Below are 13272 nucleotides of genomic sequence, written 5' to 3'. Positions count from 1 at the left end.
CACACCCGTGGCCCAAGTCGGAACAGAATCGAAACCGAAACTTAGGAAGGGGGACCCACAAGGCCAGATCTCCTGCCGTTGTTGTTCAATTCCAGGACGGCTACAGAACCGCACCCCGTCCCGGGCGCACCTCAAGGGCGGAGCCCAAAAGTTCAGACCATCATATCTCAGGAATAAGAGATCCAAATCAATTTCTGAAAGGTGCCAGGCTGATCAGCCAAACGTCCTCCACACGGATTCTTGCAAGAAATCAGGATTCAGTCAGGATAAAATGCCGGGAGCGGCGAGGGTCCGGAGAGCGCTGTGCTCAAGCGGCCATCTCGGATGCCCGCCAAGCTCCTCCCCTCCATCCATTCATTTTTAATCACCTTGCGGAGCCCCCTACAATAAAGAAAAATACCTTGGAAGTAATCCGATATTTTTAACCTTCACTTAGGATCCCATATTCCTCTCCTTCACAAAAGTACTCCCCGAAAAACCGGGAGCTCATTCGTCATTATAAGACTTTTTGATGACTGTGCCGGGCCAATGATGAAGCACGACACGTAGATTATCGTGTGAGACCTTGCCTTACAATTCTGTATCATTTGATGTCATTCCGAGGTCCTGTCTACTCTTAAGGACACAGATACTTGAGTACCCACTATTTGGGTAGTAGTCCACCACTGTTATTTGGGAATTAACTAAAATAACAAAAATTGTTGCACGTTTTTTGTGATTATAAGATTAGACAGGGAGGGTAAATATTGTTCTATCTCCCTCTTGTTCCCTGCATATCAGGGCAGATTGTTTTGAGTTCAGACAGTAACTGCCAGGGTCACAAAAAATTGTAAACACACCAACCTACAGAGAGAAAAATGCAAAATAGTAATGAGAGCAAAGTGAGAAGCAGAAATTACGACTTTAAAAGGGATATGGGAGTTGGATTGACAATGCCTCAGATGGGGCAAAGGGATGATATGGAAGTCCCTGCGTCTGACCCAACACCTGCAATACCAGGTACTGGTCCAATAAGAAGGCAGAAAGGAAGAGAAAGAAGCTAAGATCCAACAAAAAGTAGTTTATGTAAATTAAGAAAATAGGACTGGGAATGAACAAATACAACCATAAGTGTATTGTGGAAAGAAAATAAATCCCAAATAAATAGTTATTAATAACCATTTAATACAAAAAAACACACAATTAAGACTCAAGCAATAATCCTAACACCCCAACAAAAAACAGTTATATAACCATAAAGCTAGGAAGGAAAGGGAAAGTAGATTATGTAAAATAAACCACTGAGATTTACCAATTCTGTTGATTCCTACATAGAACATCAGCCATCAAAGGCCAACCAAAGCAACTAATTATTTATTATTAAATTACAACCTTCATTCGACAGCACTCAAAAAAGGGCTGCCACTCAACAATAGCCTTCAACTGTGGGTTTCAAGTGAATCATGACTCGGTAGCTCTCCCAATGCATTCTGGTCAATATGGTCCATCTTTTGCAAAGTTGGAGTTCTTGCAATGGAATCAAATCTTGGTAACTATTATTCTCTTCCATTTCATTTTTTAGCTTGATAATTATTAAATCCTTCCAATCTTTCATTTTCTTAGACCATGAAAAACTGGGTGGAGAACAGCAGCTACTGTGTGCCAAACTTGTTTGCATCTTAAAGTATATGAAAACATGCCTTCTTAACTGGTCCAAACTGCATGTAGATATAACTAAATTAGCCCCATACTTCGAACTCCATTCATTTCTACCCATTCTAACCAGAATAACGTTCAAAATGTGCTGCTTACAAGCCCCTTGTGCCGCCAGTACGTCTCTTTTTCCCATATTAAAAGGGACGCACATGCGGCGCAAGGGGCTTGTAAATAAGCCCCATAGTTACGATGCAGAATATATCAATGCACTTCCCTCCCCAAACTAAGAGGCATATTTACAATGCCCCTGCAGCACGTTTACGCTGCCAGGGTGTCACTTTTGTAGTGCTCCGGACGCGCAGTTTGCCGGCCCATTTTCACAAAGCCAGACTAAGCCACCCTGCGGAGCTTTTCATGGCCTTGTAAATATGGAATAATGCAATACCTTATCCTGCATGGAAGGGGCGTTCCATGGGTGTTGCTCTGGGTGTTCTCACACAACACCCATGTTTTTTTACACTGCTCCAAATTTACAACAGTGTAAATCTAGGGCAGCGCAAAAACTCATGCCTTTCCAAAGCAGGTGTAACGAGGAAAAATGTTTTACTTTCTTCTTGGTTTTTCCTATTTCTACATGTGCTGCATTCTGCAGCACACATAGAAAGAGGAAAATGCTTCCTTTGATTGTTTTTGTGTAGGAAGGTGTCCTTTCCTGTACAAAAACAATCATCCAATAACAGAGACACCCTTGAACTGTGGTGCAAGGGTGCCTGCGTTGTGCTCAGCTACAGTTTTTGAACCAGCAGAAAGGACAGGAATGCACCCGTATCTTGTAGATATGGCACATTCCTGCCCTTTTCTTTTGACTTAGGGCAGTGTAACTAGAAGGCTTGCGGCTCTGCTCTATACCAAAGTATTGTAAGTATGTCCCTAGGTTGGCACAGACATGCAGAGACAGCACTACTTGCATTGCATGTTGCCATTTTTTCAAAATAAGCATTAGAACAGATAAATGCAGAAATTACTTTATCACAAATTGTTCCATGTATGGTGTAAGCAGCATGCCAACTGCTGCATTTCCATTGCATTCTGGTACTCTTAGTCCAGACATTATCTTGGACCTCAAACTAACAGCACTTGGGTTAAAGTAAAGAAATTCACCACATGAAACGTTTGTCTGCCTGCCTGCCTTGGAGCTCTGCCTTTGTAGCTCTTGTTTGCCTCGGATTCTAAATCTGATTCTGAATGTGGAGCTGCCAGTGCCAGATCACCCAGCTGCTACCACATCACTGAAGGACTGAGCAGAAGGCGCACAGGAAGCAGAGTACTGGCCGCTACATGCCTGTGAAGCACTGGCATCAACAAGGAGAAAGAGCGAACTGTCAATCGGGGATAAACCCAATCTGGCTAATAAAGGATTAAAGGCTTTGGGTCAGGTGCCCCACATCAGTGGTCTTCAAATATTTTAATGCTCGCTCCTCTCCCCCCCCAAACCCCCCAATTTATAGGGCCCCCCTCAATGTTGTTTACAATTATTCTATTAAAATGGCAATGTTTAAATATGTCTGGACTTTTTAAAACAGTGCAGTTAAGTTCTGTACCGTTTTAAAAATGCAATCAAATACATGATTGCCAAACATACTATTCTGGTCAGGCAGGCCTTTCTAACATGTAAAAGTATCCTCAGTGTGATTATTAGAAATGAAGATGGGAGGTTGAAGAATATTTGGAGTCCCTTCCTTTAGACACCTTCTCCCAGCCAGGATATAAAGGCCGAAAGATTTTTGTGATGGCCCATTACAGAGCTGCTTGCCGCCGCTCAAAGGTCCCCACCCCACTGCTGAAACAATGTTATCAGCATAATGCTTCTTTTGGCCAGAGCCTGTCGCCCCTACTGGGATCTATAGAGGCCCACCTAAGGGGGTCCCTCCCCCAGACTGAAGACCCCTGCTCTCCATGCTCAGGGCCGTTTCACTGCCGGTGTTCACATTCAGCCGCCATAGCTTCTCTAAGGTAAACCGTGTTTCTGAAGTTTCTCTCATCGGAACACCTTCTCTGCTAGCACGGTGTCCTGCTTGGCATCTAACCAAATGCCCCTCACAGGTGCTTCTGCACAGGCCTAGAGCCCAGTACCCAGGCCTGCGCAGGGCCGGACTGGGAACCAAAACCAGCCCTGGCAAAGTGCTCAGCCGGCCCCCCGCCCCTGGGTGGGAGGGGGGCGAGCGCTTTGCCAGGGCCGCTTTTCAGCCGATTTTGTTACAGGGCCGATTTTGCAGCTATGCTGCAAAAACGGCTCTGCAACAAAAACGGCCCCCAGGGTCCAAAACCGGCCCCCACCCTTGCGGCCGACCGGGGGATTGCCCTGTGCCCACAACGGCCAGTCCGGGCCTGGGCCTGCGCAGGGCCGGACTGAGAACCAAAACCGGCCCTGGCAAAGAGGGACGTGCAGTCCAAGCGTCTCGAGGCTTCTACGTCCGCCCCTGGGAGTTGAGGCAAACACGAAAAACAAGAGTACATCATTTACAATTGCATTTCCGTCCTCTTCATCAGCCGGAAATGATATGTAAAAACATGCAGGCAAAGCCGATGTTACCTGCCTGCTGGCTCGATCTAAATCAGGTAATGTGCTATGACTGCTATGCTGTAAATTTGTATCATGTAAATTATGGGAAAGCTAGGCGTTGCCGCCTCTAACCTGTACGTGCGATGGGAAATAAGTTTATTATTAGTGGCAAGTATTGAAATGTGTTTATTGTTTAAAACGTGGTCTTCTCCCCTAGTCAATGTAATAATTGCTTATGAATTTCACTAATGAAGGAACACTGATTTTATATCTGATTGTTTTATATATATATTTTTGATAATTGTGAATTGTGATATTTTTAATAATTTGAAGCAATCAGAAGCAATACACATAGTCACACTGATATTTCGATACATCTAATCTGTTGTATATCCCAGCGCAAGCCGCAGATTAGAGGCGTTGACGCCTTCGTTCAGTTTCATTTTCATGAACTGGAATGTGAGCATAGCAAGTTACCAGTTTCAGCCTAAAATAGAAGAGCTTGAGAACCGCCGGAAGACGGCAGACAGGACACTGCGCCATTGCCTGCATGCTTTCAAATATCTCAGATGCTGGGCTTTAAGTGGAGGGGGTCCTGCCAGTGTCCAGACCCACAGTAATAAAAAAAAGACTTTGGGTATATGCAGGACTTTAAATGGGATGAGAAAACTGGGGGGGTCTCTCAAAGGGGCGTGGCCAATGTAAATAAGGGTGTGTCTTAAAAACACGTACGCAAAAAAATCTGTGCTTAGCATAGTGTGCTTCCCGACTTGTATTTTGCTGTTTCTGTCATTGCATCCAAATATATGATACAACAAGTAACATCATACCTTCAACAAGTCAGGGCTATTGGCTTTACCAATGGTTGTTAGTTGCATAGGATAAATAAACAGCAACTATGACTTGTATATAATAATGAAAAAGCATCGACTTAGATGGTGACACCATGACAATGTTGCTGCTCCGAGTTTCAAAAAGAGAAAGGAAATCCAGAGAGAAAATTATTCTCTAAAGGATTTCCCTTCCCCTACAACGCTCACCTGTCATGAATTAATGCCGAAACGTTTCCACTAGCGAGAAGTGAGCAGTGTGAGCACACGCACATCCTTGTGCTGCTGTTACTGCAGTCCCCCTCCCCCAGGGCACAAAACAGAGCCTGATAGAGACCCGTTTCGAGGCCCCCTTAAAAAAACTGCTGGTGCTCAGATCCCACTTACCCCACTTATACCACTGTACCTTTTTATAACGCATGTAATCCTAAGTCTTTCTATAACGCATGTAACCCTCAATCCGTATGTTTCAACTGGTTCTTATGTAAGTCAACAATTTGCAAATTCTTTTTGTACCGTCAGTCCTTATGTTTGAAACTGGGTCCTATGTAAAGCGCTCTGACACCTTCGGGTAAAGTTCACGCTATATAAAATCGCATAAATAAATAAAGCCCTGGGTATATGTATGTATATGGTATTTCTATAGCATGAACCTAGCCTAAAGGCAGGGGAGCAGGCACCGAGGGAGAGGAGAACAGGGATAAGAAAGGAGATGAAGCTCTGGGACAAAGACGGGCAAACACCGGCTGCACAGCGCCTGATCCCTTTCCTGCACTCAGCTGCCTTGGCAAAAGGCAGGGACACGCCCACAGTGGAGGTACTCTGGGACAACGGCAGTGGTTGGACGGTAATATTCAACACCTGACGTAGCTGGCCTGCTGTGTACATCACGGAGGAGGAAGGGAAGGCTACTGGCAGCAGCCGCGGTTCCTTCCATGGTTTTTTTTTTGTCAGCCATTTTGAATAAATACCATTTCGCAATGTAAACCACAAGTAAACAAGAGTATCCACTTTGTTTCAACTATAATCTTTTGCAGATGTATTGAGCAATTATAATGAATAAACAACAGTAACTAGAACAGCTTCTTCATGTTGGAACAAAGGGTGTTTCCTGTGCTCCACTGTGGTGTACAGTTGGTGCATGAAAATAATAGAATTGTATTTTTATATGGCAGTCCTTATTCAGTTTCCTCGTATTAAAAATAATAGGTTTTACTATCAGCCAATGTAATGGCTGCCATTTTATTGACTTTCATCAGAACAAAGGCGTAGATGGCCCTGCCGAGATTCAAACCTTTGAGAGAGACAAACACACATACTGTCTCACGAGAGCTCACTAATCTATCTTACTACCAGGCCCAGGTTTATATGAATCAGCCAGGTGCCATAAACTGGTACTATGTAAAGCCGAAGTTACTTATTAAAAAAACTCCCAAACACAGTAGTGTTTCACTGATGCTCAGACGTTTAGGCGTAGGTTAGCTAGACTGCAAATAAAGGTCATTAGGGTTAAAGCACACTGTCAGGCAAGCACATGTGCCTGATTTTGGCCAAGGCCTGGAAGCTTATAGCTCTACTAGTCACTTGGGAAACTAGAGGACTGATGTCTGTTGACATGGTTTTACTCATAGCTGCCACACTTAACAGGGATATGTAATGCTGGACACTTCACTTTAGCTTTCCTGCATCCTCGGTTCCAGTATCGAACTGCTTAGAAACTTGTTAAATGCACATCTATTACTATACGCCAAAAGAAAAAATTAAGGTAATGATACTAGGCTGAGTTCATAAATCTAGAAATTACCTCACAAAATTCGAGTACATCAAACAAGAGATTTAAAGGCAGAATTCTCCCAAAATCCTCTTCCTGGAACAAAAAAATCTTCCAAATGTGTAAAAGCGTTACGAGACACACTCACTAGACTAACATTCAAATGCCAGAGTTGCAGAGTGGCCATTTCGGCCCTGAGTTTATTTCAAACTAAGGTGCTGAAAAACCAAGTGATACAGCAGATTGCGAAATTGTTAATGTGGTGAAAAACAAATAGATAGTCCATGCTGCAGTCTATATTATTTCCCTCTGGGACAGAGAGCTTCAGAAAATCTACTGACTGGAATTCTGACGAAAACACCATCCATTGCAAGAAAGTAATGCCCACATCACCCCAAGGATAATCCGCTCAAAGCAAAAGGTTCAAATTTATCTTGAAACTGATATCAAGGTTTAGACGGGAAAAGAATATTCCCACATTTCTATTGGCAGAGGAGTATGACCGATTGGAAATTGATTCCAATTATTTTAGCAGCCAGATCATGATACACTTGATACCACATACTACACCACCTCAAATCCAGTCATTGCCGCCTGTACCCCTATTTGGCCTCTATTTTCGTGGTGAGATGCCTTCCCAACTGGGCAACCAATCAGCCTACTCAGTTTTTCAATCAAAGACTAAGGGCTCAACGCTCACGAAATCAGCAAAGAAGAATAGTTGTACGAATTGCCAATATGTCACACACCTGTTGCAAAGGACCACTTAATACATTTTACTGAGAAATATGAACTCCACAAAACACAAACTCCATCAATTATTTGTCCAATTGCTTTATCTTAAATACATTTCATAATGGGCTTCTCAGCCCTGCAGCTTGTCTTTAACTGCAAGCATTCTACCTAAAAGTGCTAGAGGTCCTCAAGCTACTCAAGTACACGTTAATCACTGTGATCCACATTATTATTTTACAGTCATGGATTTACTTCCTCACAGGCTGTACATACAAAGAAGCTAGTATAGTCCATTAAGCACTTCTCCATAACTTGCATAGAGGTGCTAATAATTTTCCATGCTGATTCAAATACTGACACCGGTGTACACTATTGTATGCAGGCACTCTAGCGATCACTATTGCACATTCTGCAACACGTGCACTTGCACTGATGGTCGCTAGGAAGCGAATCTTGTTCACTATTGTATACCCATGCTAGATTTCACTATAAAATACTCGAGTTCAATACTTAATATAACACACTCCACATGTTAAATGTTAAATGTTAAATGTCGTATACTTGTAAAGCGCACAGCTGCCCCAGCAAAGGGGCGTCCCGGCGCTGTGTACCGTTGGGGAACCCGTCCTGGCTTTCCCTGTGGGATGGTCCCTACTGGGAATCCCCAAGGTGGAGCCTGGCATCCCCGGCGTTGATGGGGCCGTTGTGGAGATTAGGCAAGCTAATGCCCAGAGTTGCCGAGTGGGACCCAAGGTTAGAGTAGGCACCGAGGCGAGAATTGTCGAGTCCGCTGACCCTGGTCCACGACCCTGCCGCGTCGGGAATTGAACCCTGGTCCCGGGCCGACTTCTGCTCCCGGGTCTGCCGCCTCTAACCAGTGAGCCACACCACACACATCCTACACATATGTTTTTGTATGAAACACTACAGCACATATACACTGAGTATGAGATAATCCAGCAAATACATCCACACACTGTAACACTCCTGCTACTCTTCACTATTACACACTCCACATGATATTTACAAATGTACAGTGCTAGTGTTCAACACTCCAGCACATTCATGCATGCAGGCTCCTTCACTAGCCCACCCCTACAGATGCCCCTACACAAGCACGGTGCCCGCATATAAACAGTGCTGGTTCTTATTGCCCACTCCGAGTGAACGGTACTCACACATGTCATCCTTGTTGCGCGCATTGCGGGACAGGTTGCGGATGAGACCAGTCAATGAGCGGAGCTGCTGGTTGTCCGCGGTGCGCACTCTGTCCAGCACAGGGTTCAGGATGCGCTCTTGTTCCAAGGCCACTCTGCTCAGGACACTCGCCCACTGCGGGAAAGAGATCACGGGGCATTAATGAGGCAGTGTGGATTGTACAGAGAGAGTAGCAGATGGTTTCAAAACACTGCAGGATCTTTGCAACGCTCTAGCCTGGTGGAAAAGTTCCCAATGCACACTGGTTCTCACTGCATGGTTCTTACTTTATTGCCCCCTCTACCTTTCCTCACCACAAAGTGTATGAGGAACCAATCTCTTCTCACCTTCATCTTGTTGTCCTCTTTTCCTACTGACCAGAGTCCTCCCAGAGTTTCGGACACCTTCACACTTACTTTTAAGTGCAAGATCTATCCTGCAGCAGGAGATGAATGCTCCCTTTATGTGACCAGGATGGAAGCTAACCTCACCAGACTGCACCTAGGCCCTTGGCAGGCAGAACCCACATGTCACAGGAGCCTTGAAAAGGTTAAGGCAAAACAGTTTTCCTCCCCTCACTGGAATCTTAAATACAGTCAGAGGTCGCACACATTTCCCTAAATAGTGTACCAGCCCATCTGCCCCTAGGTTAACCCAGCATCTTACTTCCCCACCCTCTGACCTCCCTGCACAATGCTGCTAGCAACAAGTGTTTGAATGACCCTCCGGGTGTCACTGTCCTCCACCAAGCTGCTTCAATAACTTTATACTGCGCTGTTGTAAGGAGGGTTATTCTGAACCACTGAGATGATACAAAGGAGTATTGTATTCAGTTCTTATATTTATGGTACCAGTCCAGGCGGTACAGACGCCATGGAAAGGAAGGACATTGACATTTATGAGTAACACCAACAATATGCAGAAAGATTTGAATTTCTGCGGGTGCTTCTTCGAGGCTGGTGGGATGGGGAAGAAGGAGAGTGTTTTTTTCTGAATATGAAAAGATTGATTTTGCTTCTGATCAACGGGCGATTCTGTAACCTTGCAAACCTTGTTAGATGCCACACCAGGCTGACTATGTCGTGCTAACATCCTGCTTTAAAGTGAGGTCATAATTTAAAAGTGGCCTCCCACAATTTGCGGGAAAATGTTGTGACACGCATCGAAGCACATGGGGACATTGCACCCTATGCTGGGCTTCAGTGCTGAGATATTCTGTAGTCTGCCCTCGTCGTTCACCATTGCAAACCATGGCCAGGAGTGTAGAGCTTGTGCTTGCATAGATGAAACCTACACATACGAGTACCAACTTCTTAGCTCCAAGAAGGCCCTGATTCCACATTATGTTCTGTTCTTGCCTTCTCCGTGACAATAAAATACTCCTGAAATCCAGCAGTCTAGACCAGCTAAATTCCGAATTCTGACCCCCACTATCCTTGGAAAACCAACTCCTGTATCCCTCCCTGGACCTTATTGGGTGCTCACACCCCCTTTAGCCCCTGGGGGATACAAATAAATGCCACTCGAGGCAGGTCCAAGAGAATGTTCGGGCAGCAAAGACATATGCGCAGAGGTGGTTTTTCCTGGCACCCTATGAGATGGCTCTATTTTATTTGATGTTACTGCTGGTCTGTATAGCTCAGCATTCACCAATTTCTTGACCTCTTGACGCATTGTGCAGGCATTGACCCTTGTTAATTCATCCACAGAAGGTTCTCCACAATCAGAATTTCTTTCCTGAACCGCACTGGTGTGAGTGGGTAGTGTGGCCAGTCTAGGTTACTCTTGTGGAGCGTCCCATAAAATGGCCATGACAGCTTCTCTTTTAATCCGTGTGAGACTGCAGTGTGTGCGTAAACTTGTCTGCATGTTGGTTTGCAGTCGGGGTTTTCAGGCCTTCCTGCTGACCACTGCCAGCTGTCGTCCTACTGACACAGATTTCCTCCCAATGGAACTCTTCCGGGTAAAGAGGTGTTACCCTTGTATGTCACTGTCTAAAGCATGGAAGTGTCACCGGAACAGGCACCTGGAAAAACGGTGATGAGGTCTTCAGTATTAAAAGCAGAGTCTAGTCACGGCTGGCAGGTCCATCACAACAGGGACGCACAGGAGATCTCATGCTTTTCAGGTCCCCGTGCTGCTTCAGCAAACGCCAATTATAGATTTTGAGATGAAAGGCAGCTTGCCATTTTCATTAAGAAAGCAGCTTACGTGGCTCTCACACTAGATGGCAGCAGATGCCACGTTTTCTCTTTTCTTCCAGGACGTTCTTTTTACACGTAAAAAAAAACAGATGCACCTGGCAAAATGGAAGACATTTCCAGAGCAGAAACCCCTGCCAAGCCTGAGCCTAGCGTTACACACCTTCAGTACCCAGGGAAGGCCCACTACTTGAATTCAATGTCTCTGTCCTTCAAGACTCCCAAGGATTTTAACCAATAAAAAACTTCCCTGCCCCAAGCAACCCTTGCTTCCGAATCTACCTTCAACTGTGGCCCAGTGGTACATAAATCTATGGAATCTGTGTGAGAGTTCACACTATAGAAATTGTGAGGAGGCGGGTAAAAGGCAGTCTCCTGAATTATAGGTAGTCACTCTGGTCTGCTCTAGCATCGTTCAAGATCTGTACCATGGTTTCTATCAGGACCAGATTCCTCTCACTGCCCCTCCTCACGCCAAATTCTACTTCCTCCCATCTCAGGTTTCCTCCTGTCTCCTCCTGCCTCCCATTATCTTTTCTTCTCCCTTCCTCTATGCTAAAGAGACGTCTATTGACAGATACGAACAGTGATCAATTTCGAGTACAGTGAAAATCTTCCATTTTGAGGTCGGTCACTCAGCCAAAAGCCTCCTTCACCCCCTCCCCTCCCCTTCCTAGCCTCTCCTCTGATCCCTCTGTCCCTTCTTTCATGTCCCCTCTAAGCACTTTGAGACAACATGAGATGGCATAAAGGGCGATAGACATAGCATACCATGATATCATATAGATCACAATAGGTTGATGAACCCTCACTCTACAGTCCCGAGGCACAGGTGATACCCCTGCGTTTTAGGCTCCCTCACTGCGCAGTAGTTGCATTTGAGACCCTTGCCATGTAGATCCCCTGGATCCAGCAGGGGCCTCCAAACCGGTCCTTGAGGGCCGGATCCATGCCAGATTTTTGGGATATCCCCATTGAGATACATGTAGGTATTTTAAAAATCTGGCATGGATCCGGCCCTCCAGGACCGGTTTGGAGACCCCTCCGAAGGTTAAAAGTCTCATACTCCAGGGCCTGGAGTATGAGACTTTTAACCTTGATACCTCCCTAAGAATGCATCCCACTCGGGGGGTCCAACCTGAATAGAAGTCCACCCCCGCAGAGTCTGTCAGACCCATTCTCGCCCTCTCCAGACCTCTCTTCTGCCCCCACCCAGAGTCTGAGGATCCCTCACCCTGCGATCCCCGGCAGTGATGTTCTGCAGTGCTCCAGCAGCAGCCTCCGTGGTGTGCTTGTTGAGTTCACACTTCTGCAGGACGCGATTGTAGAGGCCCAGAATCTGGGGGTTCCAGAGCCACTCCATGCCCTTGGGATCCTTTGACACCTCAGTGAAGGTGGCCATGTCTGTGTTCATGTGCTGCTGCAGGGAGGAGAGAAACAGAGCTGTGTAACCCATCTTTCGGTATCAGGGCTTCATCACACACTTACCAACGATATACCATACCGAGGGCTTCTTGTACAACTAGGACTTTACTTCCCATCTCCCACAGCTAGGGCTTTACCACCCGTCTACAACAGCTAGAGGTTCACTCTCCATCTACAAGTGACAGATTCATTGCCCATCTACCACAGCCAGAACTTCATTAACGAACTAGCACTGCCCTCCTTTCAATGATGCGCCACAACAAAGGCTTCACCATACCCCATTTTTTGTTTGATCTGTAGATTTTGTCATTGTGGACATAGATAGAAAGTGGTACATCATCTTAAAAAACACCATTCAAAGCCAGTAGGTAAATAACATGTACGAATCACAAATTAGCTGTACATTAGCATAGTTACCTCTATTAAATTTGCATGTCTAAGCTTTACACATGACATATCCCATTCATCATATGACCTCCACCCACCTTTCTGCATGATGCACCATCATATTATAATACAATAAGCCTGGATCTAAACAATACTCTTCTATCACAAAGATAGAAGATCGGTGCTCATGGCTTCACTCGGCCAATTCACATTGATCCAGTCTGCACGCCAAACACTTGTATATAAAACGAATCCCTAACGTGGGAAAAAGCTATCGGGAAAGGGGTAGGAAGAGAAATAGGGTCGCAGAGAGGCGTGGGAGGGAATAGATATCCCGGTGAACCCACAGGGGGTCTCAACAACCATCCTATAGATGCACATCCTAATATTGAGTAGAAATGCCCATCCGGTGTGGGGGCGGGAGGGACTCCTACCATGCAGTAATTCGAAGCGCAAGTCACAGACCCAACCAAAGAAACTTCACCATACCTCATACCACACTTTTGGGCTTCATCGCAAATCTATGAC

At 45.4% G+C, this 13272-nt stretch overlaps 1 protein-coding gene across 1 annotated transcript in view; it reads right to left on the bottom strand.

Moving 5' to 3' along the window:
• The window catches only part of PKP3 (plakophilin 3), a 158426-nt gene that overhangs the window by 16693 nt on the left and 128461 nt on the right, over positions 1-13272 (bottom strand). The window contains exons 10-11 of the mRNA XM_078682725.1: positions 12167-12352; positions 8713-8866 (exon numbers count right to left, since the gene is read on the bottom strand). Of these exons, the coding sequence (XP_078538851.1) occupies positions 8713-8866; positions 12167-12352 (340 nt within the window). The remainder of the gene's footprint in view (positions 1-8712; positions 8867-12166; positions 12353-13272) is intronic.

This window comes from Lissotriton helveticus, chromosome 3_1, assembly GCF_964261635.1.
Source record: "Lissotriton helveticus chromosome 3_1, aLisHel1.1, whole genome shotgun sequence".
Lineage (NCBI taxonomy): Eukaryota > Metazoa > Chordata > Amphibia > Caudata > Salamandridae > Lissotriton > Lissotriton helveticus.
Note: the sequence above shows the minus strand (reverse complement) of the source record. Positions and strands in the feature narration are given on the sequence as shown.